This window comes from Amphiura filiformis, chromosome 18 (assembly GCF_039555335.1).
Source record: "Amphiura filiformis chromosome 18, Afil_fr2py, whole genome shotgun sequence".
Classification (NCBI taxonomy): domain Eukaryota; kingdom Metazoa; phylum Echinodermata; class Ophiuroidea; order Amphilepidida; family Amphiuridae; genus Amphiura; species Amphiura filiformis.
This window is the reverse complement of record NC_092645.1, coordinates 43724768-43740863: the sequence shown is the minus strand read 5'-3', so window position 1 is coordinate 43740863 and position 16096 is coordinate 43724768. Positions and strand designations below refer to the sequence as shown.

At 36.8% G+C, this 16096-nt stretch overlaps 1 protein-coding gene across 1 annotated transcript in view; it reads left to right on the top strand.

The window, feature by feature from the left end:
* LOC140139178 (acetyl-CoA carboxylase-like) overlaps positions 1-16096 on the top strand; it is a 196268-nt gene that overhangs the window by 136751 nt on the left and 43421 nt on the right. The window contains 6 exon segments of the mRNA XM_072160958.1: positions 2925-3025; positions 6575-6788; positions 7933-8160; positions 8684-8773; positions 10405-10523; positions 12123-12134. Coding sequence (XP_072017059.1) covers positions 2925-3025; positions 6575-6788; positions 7933-8160; positions 8684-8773; positions 10405-10523; positions 12123-12134 — 764 coding nt within the window.

The window sequence follows — 16096 nt, the reverse complement described above, 5'->3', positions numbered from 1 at the left end:
ATGGGTTTTTGACTCATATCATGTTTTATCATCAAGAGATCAACTTCCACTGAAAAACCCACCCTCCACACCCAATAAGTGTACATGTATTAAGTGAAAGTCAAGTAACAGCGAGTCATGAATAAGTTAACAATTAGCGGAAAATTAGTAAGAATAATCAATTGGTCATAAGTTTTACGTAACTGGGAAAACATGTTTAATGCTAAATTATGCGGCTTAAATTTACACAAGCATTAAATTAGTAAGAATAATCAATTGGTCATAAGTTTTACGTAACTGTGAAAACATGTTTAATGCTAAATTATGCGGCTTGAATTTACGAGCATTAAATGTTTATCAGAGCGTTAAACGTTTCAAAGTTAATCATGTGAAACAAAAATACCTTAAGAAATGTCAAATATTCACAAAATTAGTTAAATTCGAATTCATGCATAACAATATAAGAATTGAAGTGAATATAATCAAGCCGTGCAGGCTTAATTTGTTAATGGAAATTAAGTTAATGGCTTAACATGTTTAATAAAACATGTTTATCATAATAAGTGGGGACACGGATAAGATAATAACTCGCAAGTTAGCAAGTTATAATTTTGAATTCAAGTTTAAGTCTTTAAAAAGCTTTCAATTGTATATACTTGAGCCTTAAACACTGCATATAGCGGTCGTGTTAAACTAAGAATGTCTCCAAGCGCAAAACACTTGGGAAAAATAGTTCACAATGTAAATAGAGAACTAGCTGTATAGAAATAAGATCACAAAAGTCAACAAATTCAAAATAAGTTGATATGACGTTGAATTCATAGCAAATTCTGAAGTCTGAGAATTTGTATGCTAAAATAATTCCACAAAAAGAATGTTTCTGTCGGCATCAAGGAGGCACTTTATCATAAAAACAAAAAGTAGAAGAAAAAGCACTTTACCACATAATCAAAAAAAAAAATAAATAACTAAAACAACCAAAAAATGGTTGTTGAAGTTAAAGATACAAGCCAAGTACACGTATGTCACCAGTTTCCTGGGCATTGTGGTAAATACATACCAATTAATTGTGCCTAAGATGGAAAAAAAAAAAAAATCACGTGAAATGAGTGAAGCAAAACTTTTCATGTCTATAAAAGAAGACGCACATGTGCAGTTATTTTTCGCTTTCAATGATATTATGCATTAATTATATGCATTTATGACAAATCATGGCAAATGACATGGTCATTATTTGAAATCTCGAAAAGTATGGAATTGGGTGTTATAAAATACACTTTGAGGCTTTGGTAACTTGTGCCCTTAATTAGTGCAAATTATGGTCATGTTTGGCTTTGGGGCATTCACATAGGGAATAATATATGCCCTGAAATGGCTGCGGATTATGGTCTTGTCCGGGTCAAGGGTCACTTTCCCATGGAATCTAGAAGTGTGCCAATTGGCGAATATTTATGGTGAACAATGGTAACTTGTGCCCTTAATTAGTGCAAATTATGGTCATGTTTGGCTTTGGGGCATTTACCATAGGGAATAACATGTGCTCTGAAATGGCTGCGGATTATGGTCTTGTCCGGGTCAGGGGTCACTTTCCCATGGAATCTAGAAGTTGTTAAATTAATAACGTCATAAGAAATAATGTGCCTTTAAACACGCGCAGATTATGGTCATGTCTGGTGTAGAGGCATTTTTCTTTGGTATGAGATACTTAAGAAATCCCATAGAGGATATTCTTTATATATAAATAAACCAAATGATCTCTCGGTTGGTATAGAACATGACCACCACAAAATTTTGTTGTCTCCCATGTTTGTTTTTGAGTCCATTGACAATGTACATCATGCCCAAATGGATACAATGTACATCATGCCCAAATGGACACAGTGTACATCATGCCCAAATGGATACAATGTACATCATGCCCAAATGGATACCATGTACATCATGCCTAAATAGACACTGTGTACATCATGCCCATGTGGACACCATGCACCATGTACATCATGTACATGGACATCATGTACATCATGCCCAAATGGACATTATGCTTGAATGGCCATATGTACATCATGCCTAAGTGGACACCATGTGCATCATGGCCAAGTGGACACCATGTGCATCATGCACAAATGGACACCATATACATCATGCCCAAATGAACACTGTGTACATCATACCCAAATGGAAACAATGTACATCATGCCCAAATGGACACAGTGTACATCATGCCCAAATGGATACCATGTACATCATGCCTAAATAGACACCATGTACATCATGCCCATGTGGACACCATGCACCATGTGTATTTTGACCAAGTGGACACCATGTACGTCATGCCCAAATGGACACTATGTATATCATACCCAAATGGACACCGTGTACATCATGCCCAAATGGACATCGTGTACATCATGCCCAAATGGACACCGTGTACATCATGCCCAAATGGACACATGTACATCATGCCCAAATGGACACCGTGTACATCATGCCCAAATGGACACATGTACATCATGCCCAAATGGACACCGTGTACATCATGCCCAAATGGACACATGTACATCATGCCCAAATGGACACATGTACATCATGCCCAAATGGACACATGTACATCATGCCCAAATGGACACCGTGTACATCATGCCCAAATGGACAAGTGTACATCATGCCCAAATGGACACCATTTACATCATGCCCAAATGGACACATGTACATCATGCCCAAATGGACACCGTGTACATCATGCCCAAATGGACACATGTACATCATGCCCAAATGGACACCGTGTACATCATGCCCAAATGGACAAGTGTACATCATGCCCAAATGGACACCATTTACATCGTGTTAACACTTTTGCTGATTGCCTATATGATTCTAAGAGTGTACAAATTTGTTCTTAATTTAACTAGACTTACTATTTTCCCTTTGTCTGTTTGTTACAGATTGCCAATGTTGTGGACAAGTATGCAGCCACCATTCAGAAGAGGTCAGACAGGGATGCATTCTTTATGCATACTCAGTCAATAGTCCAACTAGTTCAACGGTAAGTATGCAGCCACAAAACCATATAAGGAGCTTAAGTCATCTAGAACCTTTTTTTGTTCTCTAGAACCTCAAGGGTTGAACAGGGAGGTTCTCTGCACATTCAAATTCAAAAGAATTTCGTGAAAATTTGAGAACCTTTTGTGGAAGCAATAAATGTCCTGCATGAGTTTCAGAGAACCAAACAAGTTCTTCAGAGTGCCCTAAGATCCTTTTATGGTTCTTTTTAAGAACCATCAAGAGTTCTCTTAAAGAGGTCAAATAAGTTCCTTTTGGATTTTTCATTTGAGTGTAGAGCTCCCACTTGGTTAATTTATTTCTATCTGTCTCTGAAGAGATGAGATGACCAGTTTGTTATATAAAATCAGGACAAAATAAAGAGGACAAAAAAAGTTCCTTTTGGAATGTTCATTTTGAGTGTAGAGCACCTACTGGGTTAATTTCTATGTGTCTGTGTCTGAAGTGATGGGATGACAAGTTTGTCATATAACATCAGTCATGTAATCCATCTATCCGCCCACCCATCCTTCCTTCCTTTCTTTGTAGAAATGCGCCATTCCATTTAAAACCACACTCCCCTGTGGAAGATTTTGGAAATATCTTCCACAGGGGGAATAAGTTTTTCAAATGTAATTGGTCAGAGTTAATCATTTTGAAACCCAAACTCCCTCTGTATTATGGCATTATCTATATCTTTCACAACTGGAGTGAGTATTTCAAGTGGAAGTTACCCAGTTGCCTATTTGATTCAAAACTCATACTCCCTCTGTATAAGTCTTTAGCTAAATCTTCCACAGGGGGAATGTGGATTTTAAACAGAACAGCCCAATGTGTAAAGCAGCAAACCAAAACATTTTACTGCCACACACTGGTACAAACAATCACTAAAGTCATTACTGATGATGATATGCTTCTTGGAAAAGATGGAATTTCACCAATTTCTTTAATGAGTTAGCAGTTTCAATAGCTTAAACTTGAGATGGTCAATAGTTTAATACAGTTCAAGACATGAAAAAGATTTGTGGGCAAATGATGCGCTATTAGTTTCATATCTAGGGGCGCTATTTAATCCTGAGTAGGTAAGGAGTTACCGTCAACCTTTTCACATCTACAGGCCAAAATATATATCTGAGCTTTAACAAATTGCATGGGCCACTTATACTTCAAGAAGAGATAAAAAGCATGTGCTAAAGTGCTTACTTAGGGCACAAGAATTATTTTACACAATAGGTTCAAAAATTGAAGGTATAGCCCAGTTCCCCTATGAAAAAGTAATACAACTAAAACCAATAAGGCCATCTTAATTTAATAGTACGTCTCAAATCCCTTCCCAAGTTAAAAACATGTTTTTTTAGGATTTTTTTTACTTAATTTTTTTTATCTGTGGGATAAACATTTTGACAAGAATAGACCACCTTTACATCTCTAATGGAGGTTTCACAGTGATTAAGATGAAGAATTTTATTGAGATTTACGATTTAGGCTATTTTGACGACTAACAATGTTCGAGCGTGTGCGACTGTGCATGAGTAACACACTTGTGATTGGTTAATATTGTATCCAAGGTTGTGCGTTCGCATTGTAGTTTGAAATACGTGATATACGATCGCAGATGGATGGAGTACAGCTGTTGAAAGCCATGTTCATTCAATAAAATTCCCACTTTAGATATACAGGGTGTCCCAATAAAAACAGAACCCTCCTTGCGCCCTCTTTTTCTCCTATTTCTAAAAACTTGATCAAATGTATTTTGGTATGTAAAGAAACCTTTATTCGTTAGCTTTAATAAACCAAAAGAAATATTTCAATCGGCTCACAACTTGTGAAGATTATGCTCTTTTAAAGAAATGTGTCAGTTTTTCACTCTGTCCACGGATGTTTGGCTACTTCAAAGATTGAAAAAGAGTACATGTACCATGCATGAATATCAAGCATTCATCAATGATAACTTTATAAAACAACTTTATTAGGGAATGGGCTTTACCGGTGGGCCTATGGGCTATGGATTGTGGTAAGTGTCATTAACTTGTCGGCAAAATGGATCTGGCTATACTTGCAATTAAACTTATTTTTCTTGGTTATGTATGCCTTTTTGTTTTATTATGTTTCTTACTTTTTGAATTTGGTGTATGTTTCTTGCTTTTTATTTACAACTTTCTGTTTTGGGGATAAAAGGTAGCCTGAAAAGCACTGTATGGTATGTCCTTGGTTCTTCTGAATTGAGTTTACTGTGCTGCTTTGCCCTCTACTTGGTTGCCTCCTTGATGAATACAGATTTCAGCCCTGGTCCTCATTGCATCAATTGCATTGCGTACCCTCCTTGTGCGCCGTATACTTGCGAATATATCAGTATATACGGTTGCAAAGATGTTGGAGGCTAGCAGGTGATCCTTGCTCATAATGAATGCGTTCCTAAGCCTAAAGTTATTATCTATCCATATCATTAACCGTGCGTTTCGTTTAAATCTTTGATGTAGCCAAACCCCATCCGTGGACAGAGTAAAAAACGGGGTACATTTCTTAAATAGGGCATATCTTCAAAAATTGTGAGCCGATTGAAATGATTGTTTTGGTTTATTAAAGCTAACAATTTAAGGTTTCTTTACATACCAAAATAGATTTGATCAACTTTTAAAAAATAGGAGAAAAAGAGTGCGCAATGAGGGTTCTGTTTTTATTGTGACACCCTGTAGCATATGGTCTAAACTTTCTGAACACACTAATAAGTGTCAAGGTTTTTAACAATGTGTATTTTTTGACAAGACAATAATCTGTATTTTTAGCTCGTAGTAGTTCTAAAGGACAACTCTGAATATTAGGGATGTCTGGACTTTCAATTTCCCTAAGTGAAATTATATGTGACATGGCCAGATACAATCAGTATAATGTTGCAATATGATGTAACATAAGAAATATTCTATTAAAATGATTATTTTTTTCAAGGTTGTAAACCTCATGGGCATAGTGTGTGTTATTGAGCTGTGGGTGTTTCATAGTAGAATTGTCTTTCAAGCGACAGAAAACAATGCCCTTTTTTTGCATGCATGCCAGTAGACAAAACTGCAAAGGTTTAGCCAACGACCCATCCACCTATGCTTTTCAAAGAAAATTGGGCACACTTGACAAATTGCCCAGTCCGCCCATAGCCTGTTCAATAAAAATCCTTAATGAGACAAATTTATAGTACAATTTACTTGAAATAGTTCAAATTGTTGTAAAATCAACAGAGCCTTAATAGTCTATAGAAAGGTGGTTTCTGATGTATTATCGCGGTAGGAATTTACTTCAACAGGATATTTTCTCAAAATATCACAAGCTATGTTAAGAACCACTGAGCCAACACTAGGCTTGTTTGTACTCATTTTAATGCATTTTTCATGCTGATGCCAAATATGGTCATGAAAATTGACAAATCAGAAATTTCTGAATAATTTTTAAGAAAATTGAAACTTGTCGTCTGCATTTGACACCCGCGTGGAGGGGGTAAGCCCAAATTTCACTCAAAAAAGTCCAAATCTAAATGACCCTATGACCTTTCTCTTCCATCTAGGTATCGTAATGGCACCCGTGGTCACATGAAAGCTGTTATCCAAGAACTCTTACACAAGTACATGATGGTGGAGTCAAAGTTCCAACAAGGTCCCTACGATAAGTGTGTGAAGGCATTGAGGGACGAGTATAAGGACGATGTAGAGATGGTTGTGTTGAATATCTTCTCTCATGCGAATGTGGCAGAGAAGAACATACTCACCATCATGCTGATTGTAAGTAAATTGAATATCTCGTCGTCTGCTTCACATACTGGCACATCTCAAAAGGCTGCCTTTTGTGAATTTTTATTATTGCCATCTAATTGTGATGAGATACGCTGTGAAATAAACTATATATATTAATTTTGAGGTATTATCACAATATTACAATTCCCTATCCATTCGTGAAAGAAAGATTAATGCTGAAATATAAAATAACAGTATTAAATACAACAATGATAATAAAAATCCCACAAGGCAGCCTTTTGAGATATGACAGTATGTGATGCAGATGAGGATATGTGATGCTATCAACCTTTGGGGGGGGGTGAGCATATTTTGTTCCTGTTTTACTGGGACTTTTTTGCACATATGCGAAGTGTGTGAAAAATTACAATTTCAGCTTATGTTAGCCCCAAATGAAGGTTCTGCTATTTGATGGGCTAGTGCATGAAAAGGTCACAAAAATTGTAATTGTACCCTATTTGGGCCCAAAACATAGTGTTTTTTGTGCTAAAAAGGTATTCAATTCTATCATTTTCTATGGGTCATTTTTACAATTGTTTAGTCTCATTTAGAATAAGATTCTCTTTTTGTGCCACTTGTATGAGCATGTTGGACCCAAAATACCACCTGGGCTAGGGGCATTGAAACCAGGATTGGAAATTGGAGTTGGGTTGTGCATAGTTCTTAGTTCGTCATTCTTTTCACATGAATATCAAAATATCCCATGTTAAAAAACACACTTAAAAGTCATGTCAAAATATCCATAGTCCAAATAAAAATCACTAAAAAGTCCACCATTGTGGGGCAAAAATGATCAAACTATTCCCAGATTGAAAAACAAAATCACTTGAAAGTCCGCTAATTTGAGGCAAAAATGATTAAAGTGATTAAAATATCCCCAGTTCAAACAAAAATATTTTGGGCAAAAATGATCAAATTATAAGAAAATTTCCTGATTTTTACCCCACAAGAAAAACTTTGCACTGCGTTCAAAGCCAATCTCTCCCCGGAAAAAACCAAAATAATTGTTTTTTGGTACTGCCACTGATGACAACAAATAAAGATGTTTTTAAAACACAATTCTGTTAAATTTTGTATAATTCTGTTAAAATGTGTATAATTCTGTTAAATTATGTCATTATCATTCACAAAGGACCGTCTGAGTAGCAAAGAGTCTGGCCTAACGGAGGACCTATCCCACATCCTAGAAGAGCTCACCACTCTCAGCCATCAAGAGAATGCCAAGGTGGCGCTGCGTGCTCGTCAAGTCTTGATCGCTGCGCATCAGCCGTCATTTGAGCTGCGACATAACCAGGTGGAATCCATCTTCTTGTCTGCTATTGATATGTATGGACATCGCTACTGTCCGGACCATCTCACGGTATGTTAGGGACTGTGCAATAATTATGTGAACCTATATGGGGGGAATAAATCCCCCAATATTTTGATAGGAGGGATGGTCCATACAATCACTCCTCCCTCGTGTTGATTCCTCTATGTGGGTTTCTGTCCAAATTAACCTCATATTTGGCCATTTTAGCCTAAAAAGTGCCTTTTTTGCTTCACACACATTTGTACCATAAACTTATTCTGTTTCCAAAAGGTGCTGCATTCAAGAAAATTTCCCAACCCCATCCCCCCTAATGTCAAAAAGAAATCTATACCACTGGAGCACAGCTGGCTGCCATAGAAATAAATGCCGCCCTTGCCCTCATAACCGTGGCAGTCAATAGTTGATAACAATTACATGTACAAGTCAATTTTGCCGATATATATCTAACAATAGTCAAACTTGGCCTTGTTATGTGACTAATTTCAAACCAATCAGAAGAGAGTTATATAAAACAATAAATTCACAAGGCGGAGTTAGCTGCATATAATTATATATTTTGTTCTCTTTACAGAAACTGATCATGTCTGAGACGACCATCTTTGATGTACTTCCAAGCTTCTTCTTCCATTCCAATGAGGTGGTGCGCAGAGCTGCACTAGAGGTTAGAATGGATATTTGAAACATGAGAACTACCTGCCGATTGGCCAAAAATAAGTTTTCATTATCAATTGGACCAATCAGCAACATTGTTAGAATAATTTCACCATGCAAAGAAATTGGGGTGAATTATTTGCAAAGATCCATTCTGATTGGTGATTGAAGTGAAGATATCATGTAATTGACCAATCAGAGGCAATGTTAGATTGGCAGGTAGTGCTCATGGGGTTAAACACATCATAAGGCAGCTATTCATTGTTGCTACTTTTATTTTATTTTGGATGATTTTTTTTCCCAATTCCTGAAAAATACAGGTCTAATTGTTTTGGATTAAAAAAATACTATCCTTTATTGGTAAATGAAACATAGCTAAATCCTAATTCTTTAATTTTTAATTAGCAATAAAATCCAAATTTCAATATTTAGCCAATTTTAGGGAAAACAGGCCAAACATGTTCTTACAATTACAGTCATCAATTTCAAAGACTTGGCACAATATCTAAGCACTCAAAATACAATTTTAATATCTTATGTTAATTTTGTTAATTGATTGTAAAAGAGATTTGAACATGTGTTTTCCAGCAATTAGACTGCATATCTTAAATTAGTCTTTTGGCTTGATTATCACAGCATACAAAAATACCATAAAAACGCATGTTTTTGGCCCGTATTTCAAAAAACTTGACTTGCATTGCAAGTTTGTACTAACTTAAGTATTAGGATTTAGCCAAGTTTCATCTGGCAAAACATGATAATAATTATTTAATCCAAAAACTTGACGCAGTAGAAAACAGCTCTACCTGTGCAAATTTAATATGAAATATTTTAATTTCAAAATTAAGTACTTTTGAATGACGTTCTGTGTTGTTGATCTTGAATATTTTGAATCAATGAGTAAGTTTTTGCAAACTATAATGATAATAGTGTATAAATATGTCAAATGATCTAGGGAAAATGAGCATCCCAGGTGGAAGGCAGTGGTAGTTCAATGCACTTCACAGGATAGTTGGCTATTATCTAAAAGTTCAATGCTCCTGCATATAAGATACTTAAAGTATCTAATATGCCAACAGGCAATTGTAGCCGGGAGGTGTGAGGGGGTGTGCGCAGGAGTGTGATGCAGCACCCCTCACCCCCTTCATAAATCGGCAATAGGCCTGCTCTGTCTGTAAAAAATAGCAAAATTGGGCCAAAAATATCAACATTTTAGATAAGTATACCCCAAATCATGAACTTGTTCGTCTGTTTTTGTTTCCTCCACTGGCAACAATTCAGATATTGATCCAAACTGTTAATCAGTTGAATGGATATAGTTAGCAATACAATTAAAATAAACTTAGTTAGCGCTCACTTATCAGGTTCCAACTGGTTATAATATGTTCATTTTGCGGCATAATATGACTCTCTGTTAAGCAGTTGAATGGATATAGTTAGCAATACAATTAAAATAAACTTAGTTAGCGCTCACTTATCAGGTTCCAACTGGTTATAATATAGGAAGCAATTTTAGACTTATAATATGTTCATTTTCTGGCATGATATCACTCTGTAAGACTTGGCAACATTTTAGCTTTCATCACATTTTTGTTCCTTTACAATCTGGAGTTACTGGAATATTACTATCCTTTATATTAGGTGTATGTTCGCCGAGCCTACTGTGCCTACGAGCTCAACAGTCTACAACATTCATCACTGGATGACGGGCTGTGTTTAGTTGAGTTCCAGTTCATGCTGCCTTCCTCTCATCCCAACAGGTACGTTTTATTATACAGGGTGGCTTGAAAAAATGACAGGTTAGGAATTGTAAGAGAAATCTGATGCACTCTCGCCAAACTTAAAGCTGAGTATAGTTAAGATGTTGGAAAAATCAGAAGCTAAAAGCAATAAGTAGTATGGATTTGAAAATTATTTGTAGTAGTCCAACCATGTGTGCCAGACTGGCTAAGATTTTCACATTAGTAAGTTGAATCTTGGGCAAGTGAATGAAGATAATAATTAAGATTTGCTTAAATAACTTTTTTGCTTCTAACGGATCAGTCATGTAACACATTTGTGACACATAGGCAGCAAGACAGCTGATTTATGAATGATTGCATCTTGATAAATCCCAGTAGCTAAAATGGAGTTCTTTGTGCGAATGAGCTCTATACATGGACAGAGTTAATGGATATATATCTTTGTGCTGCGGAGCTCTACACATCTGCATGAGCGGGTATGGACATCTTTGTGCCGCTAAACTCTACACATATGTACAGGTCTAATGGATATACGTCTTTGTGCCACTGAATCCTGTGCAATCTAGATTCAATCATTCATACAGCACCTAATGGACATACATCTTTGTGCTGCTGAGTCCTGTGCTATCTGATGCTAATGGATGTACATCTTTGTGCCGCTGAGTCCTGGGCTATCTAGATGTAATTGTTCATACAGTAGCTAATTGACATACGTCTTTGTGGCACTGAGTCCTGTGCAATCTAGATGCAGTCATTCATACAGTAGCTAATGGGCATACGTCTTTGTGCCACTGAACCATGTGCAATCTACATCCAGTTATTCATACAGTAGCTAATGGACATACGTCTTTGTGGCACTGAGTCCTGTGCAATCTAGATGCAGTCATTCATACAGTAGCTAATGGACATACGTCTTTGTGCCACTGAACCATGTGCAATCTACATCCAGTTATTCATACAGTAGCTAATGGACATACGTCTTTGTGGCACTGAGTCCTGTGCAATCTAGATGCAGTCATTCATACAGTAGCTAATGGACATACGTCTTTGTGCCACTGAACCATGTGCTATCTAGATGCAATCATTTATACACTAGCTAACGAAGATACATATTTCTCTAAAAAAACTAGAGTGAACTTCGTAATATTTTGCATGAGATCATTTTAAAGCAGTAACTGAAATGAAATAACCGAGTAGATGAGAGTACCGTATTTCGTCGAATAAACGCCCCCGGGGGCGTTACATTTTCCCAAGGGGGGGGCGTTTATTAGAGGTCATTTTAGCACGAAAATTCCCGTTAAAATCATTAGGTAAGCTTAAAAGTCACGCTAAAATGACGAACTATGACCTTTTGACACTGACTTTTGGTTCACTTCCGGGTTCGAATGCAGATTTTCGCCATTTATTGCTGCTACTCGCGACCATGTGAGCAACTTGGTAAGCTTACTACACAAGATAGCATGGAAATATCGGAATTTTTGAAACATCTTGATTGAAAAAAGTGGTGGGGGCGTTTATTTGAGGGGGGGGCAACTATTTGACGAAATACGGTAAGATTCTAACATTCTGTTTAACTAAACCCATGTTTCCTGTTGTTATTACTATATTACTACACAGGCCAAAAAACAGGTGAGACTTGTATTATAGAAACCAACCCCACACCCTATGTATCATTATACAGGGTTACCACAAATGTGGGCTATTTCATTTGACATTTACACACCTCCTGTGGAAGACATGTCCTTAATCTCCCACACAGGGGGTGTAGATTTCAAATGGAACCACCCATGTGGTCAGCATAATAGGCTTAATTTCTGATCTCTGGTGACAAAAATAGAAATAATATACCCAGTGCAAAAATATGTTGTGGCCACTCTGTGATAAATAATATTATTACACCTCATGGGGCCAAAAAAAATTGTTTGGTTGCCCTTAGTGACAGACCAAAAAATGAGAAATCTTGGGTCGTTTTTTTTCAATCACTTTTTTAGAAGTAACCTTTAATTTTGACAGTATCAAGGAAATTTTATATTTGTTATTCACTCATTTTATTTATTAAATGTATATTTGATTAAAAACAGGCAGTATGTCCAAAAACGCATAAAATGATCAAGCATTTGTCAATACTAGCCTTTTCAAAATGGAAGAAAAATGAAGAAAGAGCCCATGAAAAAAAAAATCGACTTACCAACCCTCCATATGTTTGTCTTGGAAGGGCAACCAAACTATTTATTATTTTTGTTAAATATTGGTGAGCAAATTATGCCACTTTATTGGTCAATTGCAAATTACAAAGCCTATTTCCCCATGTGATATTTCGTTACCTCTATCCCTCATAGTTGAAGTTTGATGCAAGAAAACAAATACTGCATGGTTTATATCGGGAAATACAGCAACGATCTTTCCCTCGTACTGGCCATTGACCTATCACCCCTCACTCAGGTGATAGCCTCATAGCCAGTACTGCAGGTGAAATAGTTTGCCCCATTTCTCCCTCGAACCATATTATGTATATTCCTGCACTGTAGTAGAGTTGTTTTTGACACTGAAACAATGCAAGTGTAGGTGATAAGCTAGAGATATTAACCAATTCTTTATTGTACATTGACAATGAATAATTAATGTATCATAATCTTCAAACTTTTTCTTGCAATGAATTTCAAGAGTATTTAAAACTGTTCTAAAAATGGGGTTCTTCATGCTAGAGAACAGTTTAATCCATAGGGCTATTCCATCTAAAATCCACACTCCCCCTGTGGAAGATTTTGGAAATATCATCCACTGGGCGTGTACAGAATTTCAAATGGAATTGGCACATAAAGCAGCTCCATTTGAATTTCATACACCCTCTGAGAAAGGTTCAACCTGAATCTTCCACAGAGGGAGCATGAGTCTCAAATGGAGCTGCCTAATGTGCTCATTCCATTTGAAATTCATACTCCCCCTGTGGCAGATATTTACAAAATCTTCCACAGGGGGAGTGTAGATTTTAAGTGCATTAGCTCATTACCATTAGCTGTAGTGGGTATCTTACCAAGAGAACATGTTTGGTATATATTAAAAGTCAACAAAGCCAATGGTTGCAATAAAGACATGCTCAATGCTCTGCATGCTAGCTATAGGCTTCAAGCTAAGTTTTTGAGATATTTTCTCAAAATATCAAGAGCTATCTTAAGAACCACTGAACCAATACTAGGCTTGTTTGTACTCATTTTAATGCATTTTTCATGCTGATTTTAAATATGGTCATGCTGAAATTCTGAAATTTTTGAATAATAAAACCTTGAAACTTGTCGTCTGCAGTTGACACCCGCATGGAGAGAGTTATAGGGTAGAAAAGAATGAGGATACATACTCCTGGCTATGAGGTAGCGAGATACTTTATTGCTGCCTCTTAACTCTCTCCACGCGGGTGTGGACTGCAGATGACAAGTTTTTAAAAAAATTAAAACTTTCAGAATTTTAATTTTCATGACCATATTTGGAATCACAATGAAAATGCATTAAAATGAGTACAAACAAGCCTAGTATTGGTTCAGTGGTTCTTAGATAGCTCTTGATATTTTCAGAAAATATCTCAAATTTTGGATTTTTTTTGTTGAAGCTTATGGCTAGCACGCAGAGCATTAAAATTTGTTTGATTAAATTGTTTGGTGCAATATGGTCATTGGTTAATATCTCTATGTAGCAAATTAAATTTATAGATGGAATAACTGTGCTTTTAGTTTGGCTGCTATGCCTGGAGCACTCATTTATGCACTAACTGTTTATTAGTTCCAGCTTTAGATATTGTTTTAGTTATCATAATAATTGTGTGAGACTATAGTGAAACCATGCGACTATGCAGTGACAGTGGGCGATTCCGCGCAATAGCTGGATCCGCATTAAATCGTTTCAATGTGTTCTCCTGTGAGAGTAGAATCCCGCATCCAGGAAATAATCGCGTAGGGAGTGCGTTTCTTCTAAGTGTGTGTGGGGGGTGTGTGTGCATGTAGGCTGCGATGTGCGATGTCTTCTGAGCACACAAGAGGGAATCACATTGAAATGCATCAATGCGTTTTAATCTGGATTCTGGCTCTCGTGCGAAGTCAACCACTTTCTGTGCACAACCCATAAATGGGACTATCCCCTTCCCTGCGCATCCAAGATGGTCGTCCATGGCGCATCCTAGATGGCCGCTCATGTCGCACCCAAGATGGCCGCCCATGGCGCATCCAAGATGGCCGCCATGGCATGAGCGGCCATCTTGGATGCGCAGTAAAGGTAAATTTAAAAACTGTTGATGAGGAATAATGAATAATCATAAAATCACCCTAAGTGCTATATGCTCAGGGAATCGCAGGCCGGGCCAGCAAATCCCGGGGGTACCAAGTGACTCCTTTGTTCATCTTCTCTCCTTTTTGTTCCTTCTTTAACTTCCGATAGCAAAAAGCAGTGTCCGGTGTTAGGGTTAGTGATGTAATTGAAGGCCCAGCAGGAGAACACATTGTCCAAAATGTCGTATCTGACAGCTTTGGCACATTGCAGGTTTAGTGGGAGGATAACAGTGGGTTGGGCCATTGCTATAAATAGGCAAAGATGTCATTTCTGATATGCTGATTACTTATATAAAATATTATCCTTATTTTCCAAACATTATTCCTTACATTTAATAATTAATAACAGCATTTAATATAGCACTTGATGCCCATAGGCAAGCAGCAAACCACTCCACATTATAAAAATACACCAGCAATATTTCATCTCTAAAGGCACCCATATTTGTAAGGTGCATGGTTTTGCTGCGGTCACTCACATTTGATAAAATCACATTAAAGGAGTATTTCGTGATCCTAGCATCCTCTTTTTATGACATTTGTCAGTAGATATCCACAAAAAATGTGTATTCCCAAAATTTCAGTTGTATTGAGTCAGATATTGCGTTTGCAAGTTATGCATGATTATGTGTATTACACTGCTCCATAGACAATGTATTGTAATTTCGTTCTGGTATACCAGAACGAAATTCAAATTTCACAATATCTTTGCTAAACGATTTAATATGCAAGAAATTTTTGTACATAAACATTATGTAGCCAGAGGTTTCCAGTGATATAAAAATCTCAACTTTTTTGAGAAAAGTGGGGGATGATGCTGTGGATCACGAAATGCCCTTTTAAGTTTAATTTTTTTGTTTGTGTTTGGCATGTACAACTGCACAGAAACCATTACAAGTGTAAACAAGCAAAATGATTTTATTTTCATGTCAAAAATGTTTCCATTTTATTATGTGTCAAAGTTTGTTGAAATATTTCCATTTTATATATGTGTCAAAGTTTGTTCAATTTTATAGACATAAATATATCTAAAAAGGGGGAAAGTTCAAGTCTGTGTTTGTTAGCTGGAGTCTCTCTCTAGCTGGTCTCTCAAATGAGATATTTTTTATTTAAAATCCACACTACCCCTGTGGAAGATTTTGGAAATATCATCCACAGGGGGAGTATGAATTTCAAATGGAATGAACACACAAGGCAGCTACATTTGAATTTCATGTACCCTCTGAGAAAGATTCAACCTGAATCTTCTCCTGAGGGAGAGTGCATTTCAAATGG